At 42.3% G+C, this 23,387-nt stretch overlaps 1 protein-coding gene across 3 annotated transcripts in view; it reads left to right on the forward strand.

The window, feature by feature from the left end:
- COG5 (component of oligomeric golgi complex 5) overlaps nt 1–23,387 on the forward strand; it is a 507,901-nt gene that overhangs the window by 305,602 nt on the left and 178,912 nt on the right. For all 3 annotated transcript variants that reach the window (XM_088480203.1, XM_088480204.1, XM_088480202.1), the window contains exons 14-15: nt 10,480–10,579; nt 20,367–20,477. In XM_088480203.1, the coding sequence (XP_088336329.1) occupies nt 10,480–10,579; nt 20,367–20,477 (211 nt within the window). The remainder of the gene's footprint in view (nt 1–10,479; nt 10,580–20,366; nt 20,478–23,387) is intronic.

A 23,387-nucleotide genomic window follows, 5' to 3' on the forward strand; every position in this document is an offset into this window, starting at 1 on the left:
AAGGGAATCCCACTAAACAATATAAATAAGCATGTTATGGGGATGCACAGACAAAGATAGCGATTTATTTATGTTAATAAACTGAACGCTTACTAGACAGGATTTATGACCATGGCTATACATAGCTGAATTTATCCCAGGTGTGGAGGAAGCATTCAAGATCTGTATGTTGTTTTTTTTTAAAAACTTGTGACTTAAGCAGAATGTTGGGACCAGTCAGAGTAAAGCTAGAGGTACACACTATAGCAGGCCTGGCCAACCTGTGGCTCTCCAGCTGTTGTGAAACTGCAAGTCCCAGCATACCGCCCAATTTATCATGCAATGAATTGTATGATCGCATCTTCCCATCGGATGTTCTGCACGTCAGATGGGAAGATGCCACGGACGATGCAGTATAGTTTACATTAGACATGTAACGATATATCGCACCGTCGTACAGCAGATCATGCAGCGTGTATGGAGATGTGATATATTGTTACATCACATCGCTGGGTTGCCTGGTCGTCCCTGTTATCCTCGTTTTTCGCCATTGTTTTTTCACCCTATCCTATTATTTTAGTCGAAATAATAGGATAATTCTCCTGAAAAGACATAGGACCCGCAATAAACTCGCAGATCTATTTATTTTCGCCATTTAGGTGGTGAAAAAACGGTACTTATCGTGGATTATTTTTCGGGACACATCAGGTCACGAAAAATATCCACGATAAGTGCCGACAACGTGAGGCACTTCGGGGCTAATAGGATAGCCCCGCCGCGATCAATTAGCAGCGCTACTTTAGCACTGCTCATTGGATAGCCCCCAAAGTGCAAGAATAAATAGACAAAACATTAATATACGAAAAAAATCTTAATGTTTATTAAGTAAAAATAATTTAACATGCACAAATGTAAATGCAAATAAAATACAAAAACAGTGATAGCATACTCTCTTCTCTTCTTTCACTTTAGTAAATATACAGTCTCAAACATGGAATATGAATATTATTTGTTTGATACATTATATTTCCCTAAAAAAAAGTATAAGCACCCTTGGAGTGGCGACCTAATATAGGGCCTGATTCAGACCCACTCGCGAGTGGCTGTCCGCTCGCAAGTGGGTCGATGTTATGGACTGAGCATGCGCACGACGGAGGGAGCTCCGTCGTGCGCATGCGCCAGACGCGACGAGCGAAGGAAAGTCCTTCGCTCGTTGTGTCCGATCAAAGGGGGCGTGCTGTCAATGTTGATTGACAGCACGCCCCCTTTGGTGGGCGTGCCGGGGGCGTGCCTCCCTGACGGGGGCGTTCCCACGGGAACGCCTCCCGTCAGAAGCCGGCCCACTGACATCACTAGTGATGTCAGTGGGAGTGATTTTGGCTCTGATAGAGCCAAAATCACTCCGGAGCTTGCGGTTGAAAACCTCAACCGCAGGCTCCGGCTCGCAAATTCGATGGTCGCGATGGTCTCGACCATCGCGACCATCACAATGCACGCTCGTATAGCCTGTGGGTGGTGACCCACAGCTATACGAGCGTCCAGGAGGACGCTCCATGAAAATGGAGCCCGGCCCTCATTCAGAGCGTGCGCTCTGCTCAGAGCGTACGGCTCTGAATGAGGGCCATAGTCCTTTATAGCCAAAAGAATTTGCCAGCATTTTCGGATCTGCTGAACTCTTAAACAAATCGGCTAATTTCTCTGATCCGATTTGCCGATCTTCAATTCTCCGATGATCTGCAGAATCCCAACATGTTGGTAATCCCTGACTCGCCAATTCCGATCATTTTTGGGTCAGAGTTGGCGAATCATGTTGGATTTTGCTTATCATCGGGCCCAATCATCGGTAAAACAGAGCATTGAGTCTTGATGTATGGCCCCGTTAGGCATACATATCATCAAATTAATTTCACCTACTACTACAAATATGCAGTGATAGGAATCATTCAACACTCTTTTATTATTAATGTGTTTATATAGATATGGAAGAGAAGTTGAAAACTGTGCTGCACATACCAACTTGTAACTGTGTGATGATTGATGTACAGTGCATCCGGAAAGTATTCACAGCGCGTCACTTTTTCCACATTTTGTTATGTTACAGTCTTATTCCAAAATGGAATAAATTCATTTTTCTCCTCAAAATTCTACACACAATGCCCCATAATGACAATGTGTAAAAAGTTTTTTTGAGATTTTTGCAAATTTAATAAAAAAAAAAAAAACCTAAGAAATCACATGTACATAAGTATTCACAGCCTTTGCTCAATACTTTGTTGATGCACTTTTGGCAGCAATTTCAGCCTCAAGTCTTTTTGAATTTGATGCCACAAGCTTGGCACACCTATCTTTGGGCAGTTTCGCCCATTCCTCTTTGCAGCACCTCTCAAGCTCCATCAGGTTGGATGCACAGCCATTTTCAGATCTCTCCAGAGATGTTCAATCGGATTCAAATCTGGGCTCTGGCTGGGCCACTCAAGGACATTCACAGAGTTGTCCTGAAGCCACTCCTTTGATATCTTGGCTGTGTGCTTAGGGTCGTTGTCCTGCTGAAAGATTAACCATCGCCCCAGTCTGAGGTCAAGAGCGATCTGGAGCAGGTTTTCATCCAGGATGTCTGTGTACATTGCTGCATTCATCTTTCCCTCTATCCTGACTAGTCTCCCAGTTCCTGCCGCTGAAAAACATACCCACAGCATGATGCTGCCACCACCATGCTTCACTGTAGGGATGGTATTGGCCTGGTGATGAGCGGTGATGAGTTTCCTCCAAATAGAATGCCTGGCATTCACGCCAAAGAGTTCAATCTTTGTCTCTCATGGTCTGAGAGTCCTTCAGGTGCATTTTGACAAACTCCAGGTGGGCTGCCATGTGCTTTTTACTAAGGAGTGGCTTCCGTCTGGCCACTCTACCATACAGGCCTGATTGGTTGATTGCTGCAGAGATGGTTGTCCTTCTGGAAGGTTCTCCTCTCTCCACAGAGGAATGCTGTAGCTGTAGCTCTGATAGAGTGACCATCGTGTTCTTGGTCACCTCCCTGACTAGGGCCCTTCTCCCCCGATCTTTCAGTTTAGACAGCCGGCCAACTCTAGGAAGAGCCCTGGTGGTTCCGAACTTCTTTCATTTACGGATGATGGAGGCCACTGTGCTCATTGGGACCTTCAAAGCAGCAGATATTTTTCTGTACCCTTCCCCAGATTTGTGCCTCGAGACAATCCTGTCTCGGAGGTCTATAGACAATTCCTTGGACTTCATGCTTGGTTTGTGCTCTGATATGCACTGTCAAGTGTGGGACCTTTATATAGACAGGTGTATGCCTTTCAAAATCATGTCCAATCAACTGAATTTACCACAGGTGGACTCCTATTAAGCTGTAGGAACATCTCAAGGATGATCAGTGGAAACCGGATGCACCTGAGCTAAATTTTGAGCTTCATGGCAAAGGCCGTGAATACTTATGTACATGTGATTTCTTAGTGGGTTTTTGTTTTTTATTAAATTTGCAAAAATCTCAAAAAAACTTTTTACACGTTGTCATTTTGAGGACAAAAATGAATTTATTCCATTTTGGAATAAGGCTGTAACATAACAAAAAGTGGAACAAGTGAAACGCTGTGAATACTTTCCGGATGCACTGTATATGATAGGCTTGTGTCTTGGTATAACTGTGTGTGTGTGAGTGAACTGGTGTTAGTAGGTCGTATATGTTAGTTTGCTATGAAAAATTGAGTTGAACACTAGGGGGTGGCGGACTGGGAATGGTTATATGCTTTACAAAAAGAAGAGTGCAAATCTTGAATTAATTCATTATAGCACACGCTGAATTTGCTGACTATAATCGGATGGAATGAACAGGTGCTACTGGTATACATATTTTATAACAGGAAAGAGTAGTCCACATACATTTAACCTCCGTGCGCTACAAGTCGTGTTACACATAACACGTGAGAGACGGGTGACTAGGTAGCGCCGAGCGTCTTTTCCTGCAACTTTTTACTTTCAAATGCTTCTTATTCGCACAGTGATGCGAATAGGACGCACAAGCAGCTTCTACTGATTAAAAGTCGCACGAAAAGACGCTCAGCGCTATCAAGTCACGCCACGCCATGGTGAACCATATTTCCCCTTTGGATTCATGTTAGCTTGTATGGTATGGTATGTTGACATTCAGAATGTCGACACATTCTGCATATTGACAGTCAGAGTGTCAACATGGACATTATGTAAATGCGTCAGAACACGTGACAGCTGCCATTGCACACAGAGGGCCTGATTCAGACCCAGTCGTAAGCGCTGAGCGCTCGTAACCGGGTCGATGGTGGCCCAGAGCGCATGCGCACGACGGAGCCGGCGTCGTCGCGCGCATGCGCGAGACCCGGATAGCGACGGGCAATCCGTCGCTCCGGGTCTCGCACCAAAGGGGGCGTGCTATCGATGTGGGGCTGGCCGGGGGGGTGGCTGCCCAGATGGAGGCGTTCCCATGAGAACGCCTACCATTTGGGGGCGGCCCCACTGACATCAAAAGTGATGTCAGTGGGAGAGCTTTCGGCTCTGTTTGAGCCGAAAGCTCTCTGGGGCTTGCGGCCACAAGACCCTACCACTATGGTCTTGACCATCGCGACCATCATCCTGGCCGCTCGCATTAGCCGTGGGTGGCAACCCACAGCAATGCGAGCGGCCTGGAGGCCGCTCCTTAAAAAAAAAAAGACGCCCTGATTGAGAGCGAGCGCTCTGTCAGAGCGTCCGGCTCTGAATCAGGCCCAGACTCCCAATGTTGCTGCACATGAAGCAGCCTCAGTCAGCCACTGTTTTTAACAATTCTGCGGCCAGTGAACCCTCTGCTCTCCTCATCTCACCTTCCGCCATCACCACTGAGTACCTGGCTAGGACGCTCCCAAGGGGGAGGAGTTGACTCATCAGTTACTGCAGGAGCCTCTAGAGAACGTATTACCTGCATACCTTATCGGTAAATGACATGAGTGCGGGATGCCGATACTGCACATATACAGACACACACTGTCTGTTACACCCTGGGACCACACTTCCATAATGAGGGAAACGTTCTGTATGATACATACAACATGCGGAAAGAGGCTCCATATCAGGGTTCACTTACATCCCAAGGCACGACTGCATTTCACAGTTGACACACTATGTTTCAAGGGAAACGTAGGTACAACGTATTTCACAGAAAGAGGCACTCTGAAGGAGCCAACTTACTTCCCAGACAACTGCATCTCCATCTAGGGACATAGCATAAGTGTGAAGATAGATCACCCACAATTTTGGACCACAAGAGTTGTTACACTAATAGTGTTTTAAGGGATACATAATCATTGCGGAAAGAAGTATCCTTACTTCCCAAATAACCATATCTCTCATCCCATTTAAACACATAGTTTATTGTTTTTGTTTGAGTATTGTGCCCCTAGGACACATATACAATAAACAGTGGTTGCAAATACTGTACATATAGACTCCTTACAATACTTATCCGCATCACACAGGTTAGTGCTTGGAACTACTGCATCATACCATACCAAGTTTCCACAAGATTGGACATCTCAAGTACCTAGCAGCTCCCAACCACCGAAACAGATCCAACTGAGCGCTGATCACACCACCCACATATCTCCATAGGGCTGGTGCAATGTCCAATAGAGCGACAGATGCATCTGTTGGTGCATCTTAATACGCATATGAGCAGATTAGCGTTGCAGCCAGTGGGTGTCTCTGTACATATCCTATTGGCTGTGGCATTAGTATAAAGACGCAGCCGCGCTGCAGTAAAAGACGCAGTTGCACTTGTAAGTCAGGCTATAGTATGTTGTGATAGTAATACAGTGCTAACAAGTTGTATGTTGGTATATAACAGGCAATGTTTTGAGACATGTTGGTTATTGTAGAGGTTGAATGCAGGAAGATATAAATGAGATAAACATAACATGTTCTATGTTTGATTGTCACTCGCACTAATGTACGGTGAATGTATATTAGCTAGTCTGTGTACGGTATTATAATTAATTTTGCAGAAGCTTTTAACAGTGTGTGTGAAATGATTACTGGTGTGCCTGGCTGTATACATTTTAGAAATGCATGACAATACTGGCAGTAATCTCTTTGGAAAGGGTGGATATGAATGAATTAGTATAGTAATATAGTAAGTGAATGATGGATAGGACCATATTAACTATGGCTCTGGAGGTCATTGTGTGTCATGTGTGTATCCATTTTAGCTGTTATTAGCTGATCTGGTTTCCTCTCCAGTTTTTCTTTTCCTCTTTGATCACTATGAGAGTTGGGGGACAGTAATCTGCAAGAGCTGTTGGGCCAGAAACAGAGCTATTACTACATGCTTGAATAATAATGGAAAGATACCAGTGGATGAGAAAAAAGTATATTATACCTCTTCATTTGTAGGATCTAATAAAGAGGGATCAGTTTAATGAATTTGGCATGTTATTGCTATTGACAGAGGGTAACAGTTCATGTCAGATCTTCTCAAACTTGTCCTTTAAGTTGGAACAAGGATTTTGGCCAATGATAGGAGTGGTAGATAGCTGTGTATTTGCGACATACTTGCCGACATTCAGCTCCCTCCTTCCGGGATGGAGCTGAATGTCTGCTTACAGCGGGGGGCGTGGCCGGGCAATGATTAAGAATTGGGGGCAGGGCCGGGGGTGTGACTGTGTCATCATGGCCCCACCCTGCCCCCTCTTTACAACACCGAAAATAACGGCATTGTGAAGCAGGGGTCGGGGCCACAATGATGCGATTCGGCGCAAATTGCGTCACCACTCTTTACCCGCTGCGGGGGTTTCTAGTTTACTCTCGGGAGGCTTGCCTGCCTTTCCAGGGGGCCAGGAGCGGCTCCCGATATTTGGGAGGCTCCCGGCCAAATCGAGAGGTTAGGCAAGCCTGCTTTGCGGACACATGATGTTTAAAGCAATCTGCTCTGCTGGAGAGTTTTTGAGGTCAGCACTTTTCTTTTTTTAAATCTGTTTATTAAGAAAATTTTTCAAGATACACTATAAAACAGCAAATATAATATAATAAATGGCTGCCATAAATTACAGACATTTGCATCTATATTTGTACTAAATTGACAGAAAGGGAAAAAAGGTTAACATACAAGAAATGAGAGAATAGGAGATGGGAAGTGTGAACTAGGAGGTATGGGGAATGCCGGCCATAGCATCACTTCATCGCTCTACAGATATCTTCTAAGGAGAGTCATTAAATTGTGGACAAGGGGGGTTCAGCATCAAAGTGTGAAGTCCAGGAAGACCATATTTTAATAAATTGATCTGGGGTATCATGCAAGATAGAGGATATTCGCTCCATTCTATAAGTAGACCACATTGCATTGATAGTAGCTGGAATAGGTAGGGGAATAGTTGACTTCCAGCGAGCTGCTATTTGGCTGTGTTTAGAATGTGCTTAATTTGCTATACCTAAGGTCATTTGCTTCAGGTATGATGAAGCCTGGCAGAGTTAGAAAGGCAGCCGACACTTTGCAGGTGGTCATGTAACAGACAGAAATTCATTTTTAAAACATCAGAGGTCAAACAAAGTCTGAAAAAACTATATTAAGGACTGGCCATCACATTCAGTAGATGAGTTGGCCCACTGAGAAAGTACAAGACAAATTAGGGGTTAGAGAGAGTAGTTTGGAAGCACAGAATAATAAATGAGGAAGCCAGACAGAAAATTGTTCAAGGAATTGATGGTATGGTCTGGAGGATGATCTGTATATCACAATAACACACAGAGAGAAGAGTTTGAAAATCCTTACTGTATGTGCTTCAAAATGTCAGACATGAGTGATGGAACAGTTGATCGTACTGTGCTGTGAGGGAAAACTAGAAATCCCACTTTATTGCTTCCAGGGCTAAAGCTGTGAGTGTATAGAACTGCAGGTGTCTGATATTGTGAACCATGTTTGTATTATTTCCCCTTCTACACCAAAAGTCCCCGGTCTCACCCGGGATTTGGAACACGTTTGCAACCCGGATCAGACCCAGGACGGCCCTTTTTACACTGCGGCGCTGACCTGGTGCATGCCTGGGTCTGCACCGTTCACACTGCAGACTCGGCTCTTCCGGCTTTGCAGTGGACACTTAGAGATGATGTGATCTCCAAGCGCCACTGAAGCCGGCCAATTGGGTAGCATACAGCACGACCCGGATCATAGTGACCCAGATTGCGCCGTTTACACTGCAGTGTGACACGGAAAAGTGCCCAACCCTGCAAGCTACCTGAGTTGGATCCCCAGTTGGATCCCCAGTTGGATCCATTTACACTGAAATACCAGGTTGATGCACGTTCACGTGCAACAACCCGGGATCATCTTGTCGGTGTAAAAGGACACATTTCAAAGGTCTTTAAAGGAAGACAGGTGATGTGTTTGAGGTTTGCTAGATTTATTTAGTGATTGGTGTGTATGATATATTTGGGGTGGACCTGAATTTAGTGTTAAGATGCGCATCCACTAACAGATAGTGGAATGACAGTACGATGACAACATTGTAATCGTACAGTCGTTTCTCTTCCCCTGTAGTGCCTACACTGAACAATATGTCGTTAAGTGTACGCACCTTCCCTCATCCCTGAACATGGTCAATCTGTCGTTATCGGCAGATTAACCAGCATGTTCGGCGATGATTGATGTAGAAAATGACCAGCTGGTTGTTTTTGACATTTTCATGCATGAATAATGAGCGATTGCACGATTACGATGTCGTAATCGTGCAATCGCTCATTAATATCTGCTAGTGGATACGCAGCTCTTAGATCACCAACTGCCAGTAACAGAAAGTGCGAGAGTCCTGGTTTATGAGCTTTTATTTTCTGGTCACAATATAAGGATTATTATAGTTAAGGAATATAGGAAAAAAGTGCACGAGTGTTAATTGGAGGGGAGGGGAGTAGTGAAGGGTCATTCTGGTAAAGGATTATAATTTGAGCAATATTGCCATGGATGGATAGTAGGAAAAACAGCTTGCTATACAGTGGGAGCTTTGATAGGGTTATAGAATGTATGGCAATGGACTAAGGTAAAAAACAAAACTAAACCACTGAATAGATTTAAAGTGTATTTGTTACACTGATCAGGCATTTAGATGAGAAATTCAGATTCTGTATATAACAGGACATGGAAATTACACAGATTGTGTTCAGATATGTTTCAAGCAGAAACAGAAGGTGCAGATGTGTATACATGCCTGGTGGTGGAACAGGAGCACAGTAGTTAGAGCAATCTGTTTGGATTTTGTTTGGTATGATGAGACCACATAGTTGTTTAAAAAATATGATGAAACCTGCTGTATGTCTGGTAAGTATACTTACCTTCTCCCCCATAACCCTCCCTTATTGTAGCCTAACCCTAACACTCCCCACCCAGTACCCTAACACTAACACTCCCCACCCTGTATCCTAACCCTCCCCATAAGTGCCTAAACCTAACCCTCCGCCCCTAGTGCCTAATCCTAACCCCCCCCCAGTGGTCCCTAACCCTCCTCCCTAGGGGTGCCTCCACCCCCAAAACCTAACCCCACTATGCTCCCTAAACCTATCCCTCCCAATCCGCCCCCCTACCGCGGCTGACGCTAAGGGCATCCCAGATTTACCTCATTCGGCTTGATGTCCTCCGGCATCAGGATTAAGATAGGCATCCCTTGTCGGGTTTTCCCTGTCGGTATTGAAACCAGCGGCACCGTGTCCGGTCTCGTGACTACATCCCCTGAGATGTATAGGTTTGGAATACCATTTGGTTTATATATGTTCATCTTCTTGGCCTACTCTCTCCTCTCCACCCATTACTGCCATAACCTCATCGGCTATAGCCCAAGTCACATCTGCAGCCTCATCCACTTATGCGGCATATTTTGCCTGACTTATTCTGTTTTATTCTCCCAGCTTGTGGCAGTGGGATACAAAGGACTCAGTAAATCAAGTTAAAGGGAATTTCTTAAAACAATAACATTCTGGCACTGTATATGTGTGAGTAATATTATGTTTCCTTTCTTAATGTTGTGTAACAGTTTTTTCATACTTAATATAACATACATATAAATATTTAATTGCATTTCTTAAACAGTGCTTGAGTCATCATACACAACAACATCTTATGTATATGTTAATAACTTAATCCTCACCAGTTGCACAATAATGTGAAGAAGTTGATTTTCTACTTTGCAGCTGTGATCTAATGCCGACAGTGTAAGCACTGAACTTGGATGCACAAGGCAGTGCAGAGGTTTACATTGGTGATTGTGCTATACTTGGTTGTGTGCATTTAAGACTGGTGTGTAGAAACTCTGCATGGAAGACGCCCAGTCATCACTTACAGCACCTCCTTACTATAGTTCTTCTCTGTATGTTTTGGATCTCTGTGGAAGTACTGTAGTTTGCTGGCAAAGGTGCCCTGGTTCTTCTGCCTGGTAATTACAGTGACAGGCTTTGTTACATTTTACATTTGATTTATCATTCTTTTATTTACAGTGAAATGAATGTGGCGACTGTAGATCAAAATCTTTGCTGTGCTGTCTCCAAAAATGTGGCGAAGACCATTCAACTTTATGGCGTGAAGTCGGAGCAACTTGTAAGTCATTTCCTGATTTATATTCTCCTGGGTGACCTTACGGGTGTTCTTAATCAAAATTAAATTGGCAAGAGATTGAGGGACACCAGCAACTAACCATATTACTTGCAACCTACTCTTTTTTGGTCATCCTCATACCAGGGTTTGGACTGTATTACTTAAGGTGCATACACACTTAACGATTTTTTGAACGATTTAACTATAACGACGTTGTTATTGTTCAATCGTTGAAAAAAACGTTCAGTTTCTGAGTTATAACGATGAACGATTATCGTTCATGCGCGTTCCCATTTGTAGTTTATTTTGACTGACCAACTGAACGATTTTCATTAAGGGAAGTTACAATAATCATTTGTAGTTCAAAAAATCGTTCATTACACTTTAAAAAATATGACAGATAATCTGACAGAAAATGGTTCATAAAATCGTTGTGTGTGTATGCAGCTTTAGTGTTTTATTTTTATTTATTTTGAATGCTTGAAAATAATTATTACAAGCACCTTCTGTTGATTTGGTTTGGAGAACTAGGGCATCTGGTTATCATTGGTGGCTAGAGGGCAGTGGTAAGTATTGTTATGTATAGTTGTATATCGTAATACTTTGACCATCTCAGACCCACCATTTTGTTTCTTGTAAATACCACTTTGCTTTCTGTTCATGTTTTTTAAACATACAGTATAAGCACCATTAAGTGTGAGTCATTTATGATGATCTTGTCCATAAAGTAAGACTCAAGGGAACTAGTAAGACTAGTGACTGATATCATCGGACCTCAGATTTCCCCTGTGTTTTTTCTTTATCCAATACAATTCTCGGTTTACATGTCTAAAAAATCTCTTCTCTTCTAACTACATGAAGCCTTAATATCCTTACAAGACTCTAGTGTCAGGTACTGTACTTGATGAATGAGATCATTTCTTAAACAAGATGCTCCTTGCAAGCAATAATCCTCCGTTCTCGCTTTGTAAGACATCTTAATTTCCATGGTTTGGAATTAAGAAATAAATGTGTAGTAATTATTTGTAGCATTCTGTCCTCTTCTCCTTCTGCATGCAAGATAAAGGAATTGTTTTTTTCTCTCTATTGTCGTCACATTGGTTGTTTTGCTTGTCATGGTTTACCTTAGGCATCACACTTCTAAAGTTATTTTGACCTGGGCAGTTTTACCCTTCAAGTCCCATCTATAACCACAAACATTGGTTTTATTTCTTGCTACCCTCATTTCCTTCCCCTCCCCACCATTCTCCATATTGTATTCTTTCTGTGCTACACAATATTCAGTAATCTATTGTTTGACTATAAAGTGGGCATATGTATGGTTTTGATTTGCCTAACTAAAACTTTATATCCTCATCCACTCCAAACTCTGCAAACCTCACTTTGTGCATGGAGATATTGGGGGAGATGTGCTAAGCCGTGGAAAGAGATAAACTACCAACCAATCAGCTCCTGTCATTTTTCAAACACAGCCTGTAACATGACAGTTAAGAGCTGATTTGTTGGTACTTTATCTCTCTGGACGTTATCACTTTCCAAGGCTTAGTACAACTCCCCCATTGTCATGCTAAAATAGCCAATTACATGGTAGCAAAGTTCTATAAATGCACGCAAACGTGATTTTTAGCTGCTGTTCAGACAAAACACCAGAATGGGGAAGGTATGTGATCTAAGTGACCTTGAACATGAAATAATTGTTGGTGCCAATAGAGTTGGTTTGGGTATCTCAGAAACTGCTAATGTCCTGGGATTTTCACACCACAACAGTTTAAAAAATGTATAGAAAATGATGCGCAAATCCAAAAACATCCAGTGAGATGTCAAAGAATAATGGTTAAACTCGTTCAAACTGATGGGTAGTTGACCGCAACTAAAATAAACTTGCGTTACAATAGTAATATGCAGAAAGCCATCTCTGAATGCAGGCATGTCGACCCTTAAAGTGAATGGGCTAGAGCAGCAAAAGTGCACACTGGGGTTCCAGAGCTAAGAACAGGAAATTCCCAGTGTTGAAAACTGAACACACCTGAACTTGGGGGTTCATAGTCATACCGAGGCATGCCTTGGTTCCACCAGCCAAATCCAGGTGACAAATCAAGGCAAAACATCATAATCGCAGAATTGTCAGATTATATAAATCTTGCCCTGGCTACCTCCTACTATTACTATTTCTCCCTGAAGCAGCTCTGGTGTGGAGTTTCACCTATTCTCCAATAACCAGCACCAGGCGTAATCAGCCATAGGGGCTGACTCTATAGCAGGGAGAAACACAGCGTTGGGTCCCCCTACCATAATGGCAACAGCCCAAACATGGTCAGCCCAAGACCAGAATTGCGCGAAAGTGGAGACACCAAAAATAAAATGAAGTCCCCCTTCCCACTCTTCCATGCACCCACTGGGCTCTGGGTACATGGGTAATAGTAAAGTAATAATTAATAATATTGTTCTTTACAGGAGGACTACAGGTCACAGCAAATCAGCCACTTTTGGAACAATAATTGCCAGCCTGACCTGACATTAAGAAGCTGCTGGCACCTGTAATCTACCTGTAAAGAAAATATTAAAACAACCACAATTCACAAACAACAAAGGTGGTAGTGGTGGGATTTGCACCTAAATAGAGTGCTCCAAAAACCTGAAAGCAGCCAACAATATCCGAGGATCTATCACCCGTACAGAACCAAGGGATTTTTATATAACCAATTGGGTATGGATATTGCATGGGCGCTTACATCAAAGAACAACCATATATATTTAGATGCAAATAAATAGCCACTCAACAGTGTTCCTCAATAAGTGGTCTGTACAACGTAAGTAAATCAAACAGAAATCTTTATTCTAAATATATTACTCTTATATTAAGGGAGAAGGAAAACCGTAAAAGCACTTCATTAAAAATATACTGTAGAAATGTAGTCATAAAAGATCACAGAGTATATAAGCGTATACCCTTAATAATAAGGGAGATAGTAAGAATTAATTAAAATCCATTGCATAAAATGATAATAAACAATAAAGGTGGTAATCCTTTATTTAAAATAAAAAAAAGACCAATTACATACTTAACAAATTTTTGGGTTGCTTCCTCTTCGGTCCATGTACTGTAGGCATCTTATACAGGGATGTAGTTATGACACTGGTGGCTGTGATGCCACTGCTCTCAATACCACCAGGCCCGCAAATTATATTATATATATCAAAATGGCCCTCGGTAGAAAAAAGGTTCACCACCTCTGTTCTATAAAAATGGTTCTGGTACAGAATCTCCCATATCTTCACACCCTGACTACTGATACAGAGTGCAGGAATCCCACACTGTCTTCTACATGGATACATCTTGTCTTGTCCAAATGGTTGAGGGTGATGGTGGAGTAATTTTTGTGGGGAATGTTACCTGGCAACACATTAAGGGCTTGATTATGAGTTGGACACATCTGTGTCCACTTTTCCGTTCAGACTTTTGGAGGATGGCCTGGTGCCAAGAAGGGCAGCAAAGAAGCCACTTCTATCCAGGAAAAACATCAGGGACAGACTGATTTTCTTCATAAGGTACAGGGATTGGACTGCTGAGGACTGGGGTAAAGTTATTTTCTCTGATGAATCCCCTTTAAGATTGTTTGAGGGCATCTGGAAAAATGCTTGTCCGGAGAAGGAAAGGTGTGCGTTACCATCAGTCCTGTGTCATGCCAGCAGTAAAGCATCCTGAGACCATTCATGTGTGGGAGTTGCTTCTCAACCAAGGGAGTGTGCTCACTCACAATTTTGCCTAAGAACAAAGCCATGAATAAAGAATGGTACCAAAACATCCTCCAAGAGCAACTCCTCCCAACCATCCCAAGAACAGTTTGGTGAGGGACAATGCCTTTTCCAGCATGATGGAGCACCTTGCATAAGGCAAAAGTGATAACTAAGTGGCTTGGGGAACAAAACATCGAAATTTTGGGTCCATGCCCAGTAAACTCCCCAGACCTTAATCCCATTGAGAACATGTGGTCAATCCTCAAGAGGCGGGTGGACAAACAAAAAAACACAAATTTTGACAAACTCCAAGCATTGATTAAGCAAGAATGGGCGGCCATCAGTCAGTATATGGCCCAGAAGTTGACAGCATGCCAGGGTGAATTGTAGAGGTCTTGAAAATGAAGGGTCAACACTGCAAAAATTTACCTTTGCATAAACTTAATGTAATTGTCAATAAAAGCCTTTGACACTTATAAAATACTTGTAATTTTACTTCAGTATACCATAGTAACAAGTGACAAAAAGTTTAAAAACATTGAAGCAGCAAACTTTGTGAAAACCAATACTTGTGTCATTCTCAAAACTTTTGGCTATGGCTGTATTCTACACGTCACTGCCTGTCTTATTTTCCTCTCTCAGTGCTGTACCTCAGCTGACCATCTCTGCCAATTGTTACACTAGCTCCGTTACAGAATCAAGAACAATTTCCTCATCCTGACTTATGGTGCGTACACACGGTATGATATCTATGAACGATATGAACGTTAACGATATCGTTCAACAATAGATCGTTCATTTTTATGCATTGAATGACCAATGAGGCGCATTCCCGCATGAACGATAACGATATCTATGATCGTCCATACTTGCAGGCCAACTTGCACGATATCGTCAACTTTGCCTGTTCAATGATGTGGCAGGATGACTCACTGAAAGATATCTTTGAAAGATATTTTTCAAATCGTTGGTGGTACAGATCGTACCGTGTGTATGCAGCTTTATGGGCAATACACATAGTCAGATTTGATGAACAATTGTACAATGATTTGAATGATTTAATCAACGATGAACGATTTCTGACAGTATTAAAATGAATGAAATTGGCGAAATCTGACTGCAAATACAGTCGATGTCAGAGATCGTTATCTGACATGCGGGAACGCGCATCGTTCGTCGATGCATGCCCTACATGTCAAAGTTATGAACGATGGAACAATTTTTACAATCGTTATTGTCCATATCTGATAACAAATCTGACCGTGTGTATGAACAATTAAGGTGCATACACACGGTATGATCTGTACCACCAACGACTTGAAAGATATCTCGTTCATAGATATCGTTCATAGATCGTTCAAAGATCTTTCAAAGATATCTTTCAGTGAGTCATCCTGCCACATCTCTGAACAGGGAAAATTGACGATATCGTCCAAGTTGGCCTGCATGCATAGGCGATGAAAGATATCTTTATCGTCCATGCGGGAATGCGCATCGTTGGTAGATCGTTCACTGCCTAAAAATTAACGATATATCGTTCAATGTTATCGTTCAGGAAAATCGTCCCTTGTGAATGCAGCATTACAAAGACCTAGGCCCTGATTCAGACCCACTCGCGAGCGGCTGTCCGTTTGCAAGTGGGTTGATGTTCTGCACTGAGCATGCGCACGACGGAGGGAGCTCCGTCGTGCGCATGCGCCAGACGCGACGAGCGAAGGAAAGTCCTTCGCTCGTTGTGTCTGATCAAAGGGGGCGTGCTGTCGATGTTGATTGACAGCACGCCCCCTTTGGTGGGCGAGCCGGGGGCGTGCCTCCCTGACGGGGGCGTTCCCACGGGAACGCCTCCCGTCAGAAGCTGGCCCACTGACATCACTAGTGATGTCAGTGGGAGTGATTTTGGCTCTGATAGAGCCAAAATCACTCCGGAGCTTGCAGTTGAAAACCTCAACCGCAGGCTCCGGCTCGCAGTTTCGATGGTCGCGATGGTCAAGACCATCGCGGCCATCAAACTGCACGCTCGTATAGGCTGTGGGTGGTGACCCACAGCTATACGAGCGTCCAGGAGGACGCTCCATTTTTTAGGAGGGCGGCCCTCATTCAGAGTGTGCGCTCTGCTCAGAGCGTGCGCTCTGCTCAGAGCGTACGGCTCTGAATGAGGGCCCTAGTTTCTACCTATACTCCCTTCCTCCCCAACCACTCTGACAATGACTGTCACCTCACTTCTTCACTGATTACTGCTTTGCACTTCTGCCTCCAGGATTTTCTTGATCTGCTCCCCAACTGTGGAACACATTCCCACATCCTAGTAGATTTGCCACTTGTCTCCAAAGTTAGGAATGTTCCATCAAAACCTACCTAATTAAAACCTAATAGCCCTCTTAACTCCTCTGCCATTGCTACCATCTCCACTCGCTGCTTGCTACTACCATATTTGTGTTTGCTCCTTGCCTTTTAGGATGTAAGCTATCATGAGCAGGGCCCTTTTCCTTTGTGTTTTTCTTCCTGCCTTTGCACTCTTGTCTCACAAGCCCTTTTCTCAAGCCCATGTTCCGGGGGAACTGGTTTGCTTCCACGGTTGCTATTTATCAGTGGTATTCACTGTCTTGTCAATAGCTGGATCTGCAATTCTATTGGTTTCTCTTTATACTATTTAATTTTGTTGTTGCCTGGCCTTTGTATAATTTTGTATAATTTTGTATTGTGTAATTATGCATTACTGTCTGTCCATATTTAATATGGGCAAATGTGTTCTCTGTTCATCTGCTTTGTATGATGTGGACCATTTATGGTGCTCAAACTCCCTGAAATTATATTTAAACTGTAGGCAAGTATGGTATAGTTAAATGTCTCACTGTATAGTTATGTGTATCGTGTCCTTAAGAATAGCAGTGTAATCTTATAATTCTTGTATAGTACAATATACTACTTTTATCAAATATTACTAGCTTGATTTAAATGGAGATTTTTAATATTTTCATCTGCAGACAGTGGGCTCTATAATATGGCCAAAATGTGTCAGGAGTACTCAGAGCTGCTTACATACTACTTCAATAATGGAACAGCTTCTTAATTATCACTCAAGGAATCTGTTAGCAGCAGAAGTAACTAACACCAGCTAATGACTTGTTGAGTGGACAATGTTTGGGGTAAACAAGCTGATGGCCTCTTTTACAGGGCAGTCTGCTAAGCCTTAATGTCAGTCGGGAATAAAAACCAAGGGTGTGTATTCTGGTGGTTTATCCTCTGCCTATTTTATGTTCTGTGTTTCTAGTGATAGGCTAGCACAGGTACACAAAGACATCATTGACTCCTGCTGATTAACAGACATACATTTTTCCTGTCAAGCCACACTACAAAACATCAACACAAGAAATAAAATACCAACAAAAACTAAAGGCGCATTAATGGACGACTGAACTGTAACGACATTGTTAGTGTTCAGTCGTCCATGAATCGGGCACTAAAATGTCGGAAACGACCAGCGATGCGCACTCCCGCTGGTCGTTTCCGACATCAATCATCGCCCAAACATGCCGGTCAATCTGCCGATAACGACTGATTGGCCATGTTAGGGGATGATGGAGGGTGCCTACACTGAACGACTAATCGTTTAGTGTAGGCACTGCATGTGATGGGGAATGATGGTACTATTACGATGTCGTAATCGTACTGTCTTCCCTGGGTCGCGTAGTGGATATGCACCTTAAGATTGGTGTCCACCATCTATGCCTGCGGGTGGAAAAATTACCATATGTTCTGTAGATATAAAATGTGTCAGATTAAGGGCCTGATTCAGAGCCGGACGCAATTTGCGGACGGTCGTTCAGGAAAAGGGGGTGGCTATTCAAATGAACCGTTCGCTCTTTGCGGTCTGTTCACGCCTCTATGTCTGAGCGAGCGAACAAAACTTCCGGTCGTTTTTTTAAAAATACGCCCCCTGGCCGCTCGCATCCTACGTCATGTCCGCTATTTATTAGATTAATCGAGTACATCGACCAGCGTATGAACTGCTCGCTATTCTTGTGGTTGGTTTTTGCTACCACAATCTTGCGAGCAGTTCTGGCTATAAAATAACCCAGTGACGTGGTCAGTGACGCTGCTGTTTTAATTATGCACATCCATAAAACGCCCATTTTGACCTTTAAGCGCGCCTGCGCTCGGATCTCCACTCCCCGTTTTCAAGCACCTTCCCCTGTTACTACCCACATACGCCTCATTCTGTCACTCATATTATCAGGCATTCGCTATTTTGCGAGCACATGAATTTCGACCGCACTGACTGGTTCGCGCATGCGTATAACGATCCGTACACATGAGCAGTTGGGCAAACATCGCTCGGAGTGAGCGAGCGGCCGCTTACGAGCGGCTCTGAATCAGGCCCTAAGTTCACTATTGTATATATGTATATACTAATCATTAAATATGAAGACAAACGTCCTGAGACGTTTGTCTTCATATTTAATGATTAGTGGCTTTCACAGTTGTGGCACATTGGCTTGTATCGATAACATTTGTTGAGACAGAGAAATGTATTTGTTATGCGAAACAGTCTACCATGACTAAAATTGTATTCACTGGATTTTTACTTTATTGGCAAGGATATTGTGCATCTTTGACATTGCTAAAGAGGATTAAACAAGTAGCAAAGTCTTAAGTAAAGCTGCCTAATTGGCTACATAGAAAAGTATTAGTGTCCTGAGAGACACTATGAAACATAATATATTTCATCAGAGTATTTGCATATTTTTCCCACATCCTTTTTTAACTGTTTCGATCACCATAAAGATTTACTTTAACTGTAGCTGAATTACATGCTTTAAATACCGTAAGGTCCGTGTTCAGCTGTGCTTTTGGCTGAAATTGTTTAACACTTTTATAGTATAACAACGAATATATAACTGTTATTAGCCTATTATGGTTTGTTGCATTTTCATTTACCCTTACAAGGTACATTGTTGTTAAACTCTCATTTCAGTGCTGCCTCAGCCCTACACTGTAACCTTTTTGCTGATGGATAAGTTATTATATTATATTAAATAGGCCTACTTCTGCAACAGGATGACTTTATTAACAGCAGGCAATTCAGTTGTTAGTAATTGCCTCAAGTTGCTGTCAGACAGTTTCCCCGACAACTCTGGCAGCAACATTCCAGATTTTCTTTCACATCCCATAGAGGTAGGCAGGAAAATCTTCACTGTTACTGTTCCGTAAATCTCACCAATATCTCATACACGCCCAGAAATTAATAACCCCCATACAGTAGACTTGTTTTGAAATAAATATTTCTTATGGATTACGCTTCTTCTATGCTACTGATGCCACTATTATTTTAATATATTTTATTAGGTGTGGCCCAGGGGTAGCCAACCCGCTCCTCGTGAGCTACTAGCAGTTCAAGTTTTCCAAACCACCTAGCTGGTGCATAGGTGTAGTCATTACTAACTGTCACATTGTCAAATATCTGGTGGTGCTTTCAAATCCACAAGTGGCCTGGAAAACATGAACTGTTATGCTGGCCATACACTCGTACGATGCAATTCATCGTACGTTTTCCCTTGAGGGCTGTCCCGACGGCATGATTTTGTGGTTTTTAACACACACGATCTGCATATGATTACGATAGATATGATGGGCTGCACATCTGATCATATGACACGTTTTAAGAGCGGCGGGAGCGTGCATCGGATCGTATACTACCTAAATGCTACACAATTTCGACACGATTCATCGTACGACGCATCGAAAATCGGACAATCAGCCCAAAATCGCGCTAGTGTATGGCCAGCATTCGCCTTTGAGGACCAGGGTTGGCCACCCCTGAATACAACCTAAAACTCAGACCTGTTTTCAGAAATATGCCATTACTTATTATAAAAAGCGTCATAGTTCTATTGTTTTTATCCTTGTTTGTGGTGTATTTATAAAATGTGAATACGTTGATGGATCTTATTAATAAAACAGTAAACACAACTGATATATGGATGATTGTGAGCTATTGAATTTCTTTAGACCTTTTGAGTTCTTGATTGCTAAACTTTTTTTGTTTTCTTAGCTGAGCACTCAAGGTGATGCAAGTCAGGTGATTGGGCCTCTCACAGAAGGACAACGAAGAAATGTTGCAGTGGTTAATTCACTTTACAGACTATATCAATGTATTCAAAAGGTAAGATGTCATATGTGGTGAACATATGTATTTGTACTCCCTTATTTTTTTCTCCAAAATAATTTTTTAAATATTTAACAAATTTCAGTGGTTTCCAAACTTGTTTGAATCACTACACCCTATAGTTTCAGCATTTTGTTTTACGGCATCCCTAGGCCACAAGTTTCTTGAGAAATTCTGAAAAGAATTATTAAGTTAAGTAACTTGAGCTGTCATCCTTGGGATACATTACATGGTGATGGACAGAGTTACACTTCTATTTGTACACATATTTTATGATAGGCAAAACCATTGCTGGTGGCTGCTACTTACATTGACCATAAATAATTAAATTTGGTCTTGGACCACCAACCTGTGGCAACTCTGCAATTTTTCTGTGACCCACTAGGGTGCCACAGCACACAGTTTGGGAACCACTGCCCTAATTGCAAGACATAAATGTAGCTAAACAACTTTATGAAGATACAATGTTGCATACAGGAACATATTATAATACCCACTAATCCTTACCATCATGAAACTAATGGTGCATACACACGGTCAGATTATCGTTATCGTTGAACGATAACGATTTTAACTAATTCATGAATGATTTCTGACAGTATTAAAATTAATGAAATCGTCCAATTCTGTCTGCAAACACAGTCAATGTCAGATATCGTTATCTGACATACAGGAACGCGCATTGTTGATTGATGCATGCCCAACCTGTCAACGATATGAACGATTTTTACAATCTTTATCGTTCATATCTTTAACAAAATCTGACCGTGTGTTTGCAGCATAACAATTTGGAAACAGGCTTAAATTACAGCATACAGTCAGACACATATTTTTTTTTTTGTTTAGTGGGTGGTTCTAAGGGGATGCAGTCAGGAAGCAGACTGTCAAAATGGCGACCGCCGGCTTCCTGACTGTCTAATCCCGTCAGGGGTCTAATGACAGGCGGTGAAATCCCGACGCCTTCATTTTACGTACGCCAGGAGCCCAATGCCCGGCATATCAATCGAAGGTAAGCCAGGGGCACGGACAGCCGCGCGGGGCGGGTTAGGGTAGGGACTCCTGGGGGGGACTTAGGGTTGGTTAGGGTCAGGCACCCCGCTGGGAGACTTAAGTTTAGGCTGCCGGGAAGGAGGGGTTAGGTTTAGGCACTTACAGGGGGGGTTAGCCACTTGGGGGGGAGGTTAGGGTTAGGCACCCCTAAGGGAAGGGTTAGGGTTAGGGGGGTGGGGTTAGGTTAGTAATAGTTTAAATAATTACCTGTCAGGATCTTCACTGCCAGTCTTCCGGCATTGGGATTTGATGCGCCCGGAGGTATTTCATACCGATCCCATTCTAAGGGAGTCTCCTAACTATATAACCTGCTAGCTGAAGTATGTGAATGGTTCAGGAACAAATTGGTAACCTGGTCATTCTGTCATTCTAGGTTTGCATTTTTGTATGTTACTATTAATATAGAGTATCTAGAAGTAATTTGGTGCACTGGTCTAGGAAGAGAAGTCTAACAGCCTCTTTGGGTGCCAGTGGTACAGTTTTCAGACTAACCCTCTTGATTGACAACCATCACAGTCTCATAAACAGACACATGTAAGTTATAGTAAAAATATACACTTGTCAAAATACTGTTGCTTTTCATAAAATATACAATAGAGTACAAAGCTTTCAGAAAATGTATTCTTTGGAACTACATAGAGTATCAAAAAAAAGAGAAAACATTTAAAGTCACCTTGAAATCGTTAGTCTGTATTAAGTAAGGAAACATTAATAATGTAAGATGTAGATGATCAGATATAAAGCAGGGACGCCAGTAATGTAAAGGTGATTAATGGCTCATTTATAGAAGTCTTATTGATCGATAAATACACTTTGTGATGTTTATTTTTAGGATTTAAAAATTATTGCTATTTAGTGCTTGTTGACCAGTGTTAAACCCCACCTAGTCTGGCCTGAAAAGCGAAGGGATCACACTAATCATTCTATTAGCAGAGAGATAGATGTTTAATAAAGATATAGGATGCAGGGCTGGCCCAAGCCTACATTTTTTGGTAAGCGAATATAGATTTTGGCACCCCTTATATTTATGATAATTGTGTTTTTTAAATTTAGATTAAATATTGGTCCCAGACTCCAGGCACACTTGATAATAATTGTATAGTTTGTAATAATCTAGTTCTATATTTAATAGAAATAGATTTATGGGTTTCGTTTTCAGAGGATTTCCAATAAGGCCAGATGTAGCCTTAGGCATTATGAGTGGCAGACAGGTACAGCTGATAAAATTAGAAAATGTAACGTCATGTAAATGAGCCAAGAGGTGAGGAAAAATGATGTAGGGTCTGGCACTACATTCAGCTCTGTGACACATAGCTACAAAAGATGTGAGTAGTGGATAAAGGTGCCCCAGGTTCTGGATAATAATGTGACAATACACAAGGTGAATCTTTAGTTTTATATAATATAAAAAAACAAAAAACATGTCATGAACAATATGGAAATGTTCCACTTTTGTTTAAAGTTACATAAATTAAGATCGAAATATACAAGTAATGCATACCCCCACCCCTATACACAAACTGTGACAGCACCCCCGCCTTTACATACACAAAGTGTGACAGCTCTCCCTAAAACACACAAATTGTGACAGCACCCCCTCCCTTACATACACAAAGTGTGACAGCTCTCCCTAAAACACACATAATGTGACAGAACCCCCCTTACATACACAAAATGTGCCAGCACTCCCTAAAATAAACACACAAAGTGTGGCAGCACACCCACTACACACATACAAAAGTGTGATAGCATACCCCTAAACACACACACAGTGTGACAGCATACCCCCTTACACACAGGAACAATGTGACAGCACCCACCACCACCACTTACACACACAAACAGGTACAGTGTGAC

Source organism: Taudactylus pleione, unplaced genomic scaffold, assembly GCF_031769625.1.
Source record: "Taudactylus pleione unplaced genomic scaffold, aTauple2 ptg000251l, whole genome shotgun sequence".
NCBI lineage: Eukaryota > Metazoa > Chordata > Amphibia > Anura > Myobatrachidae > Taudactylus > Taudactylus pleione.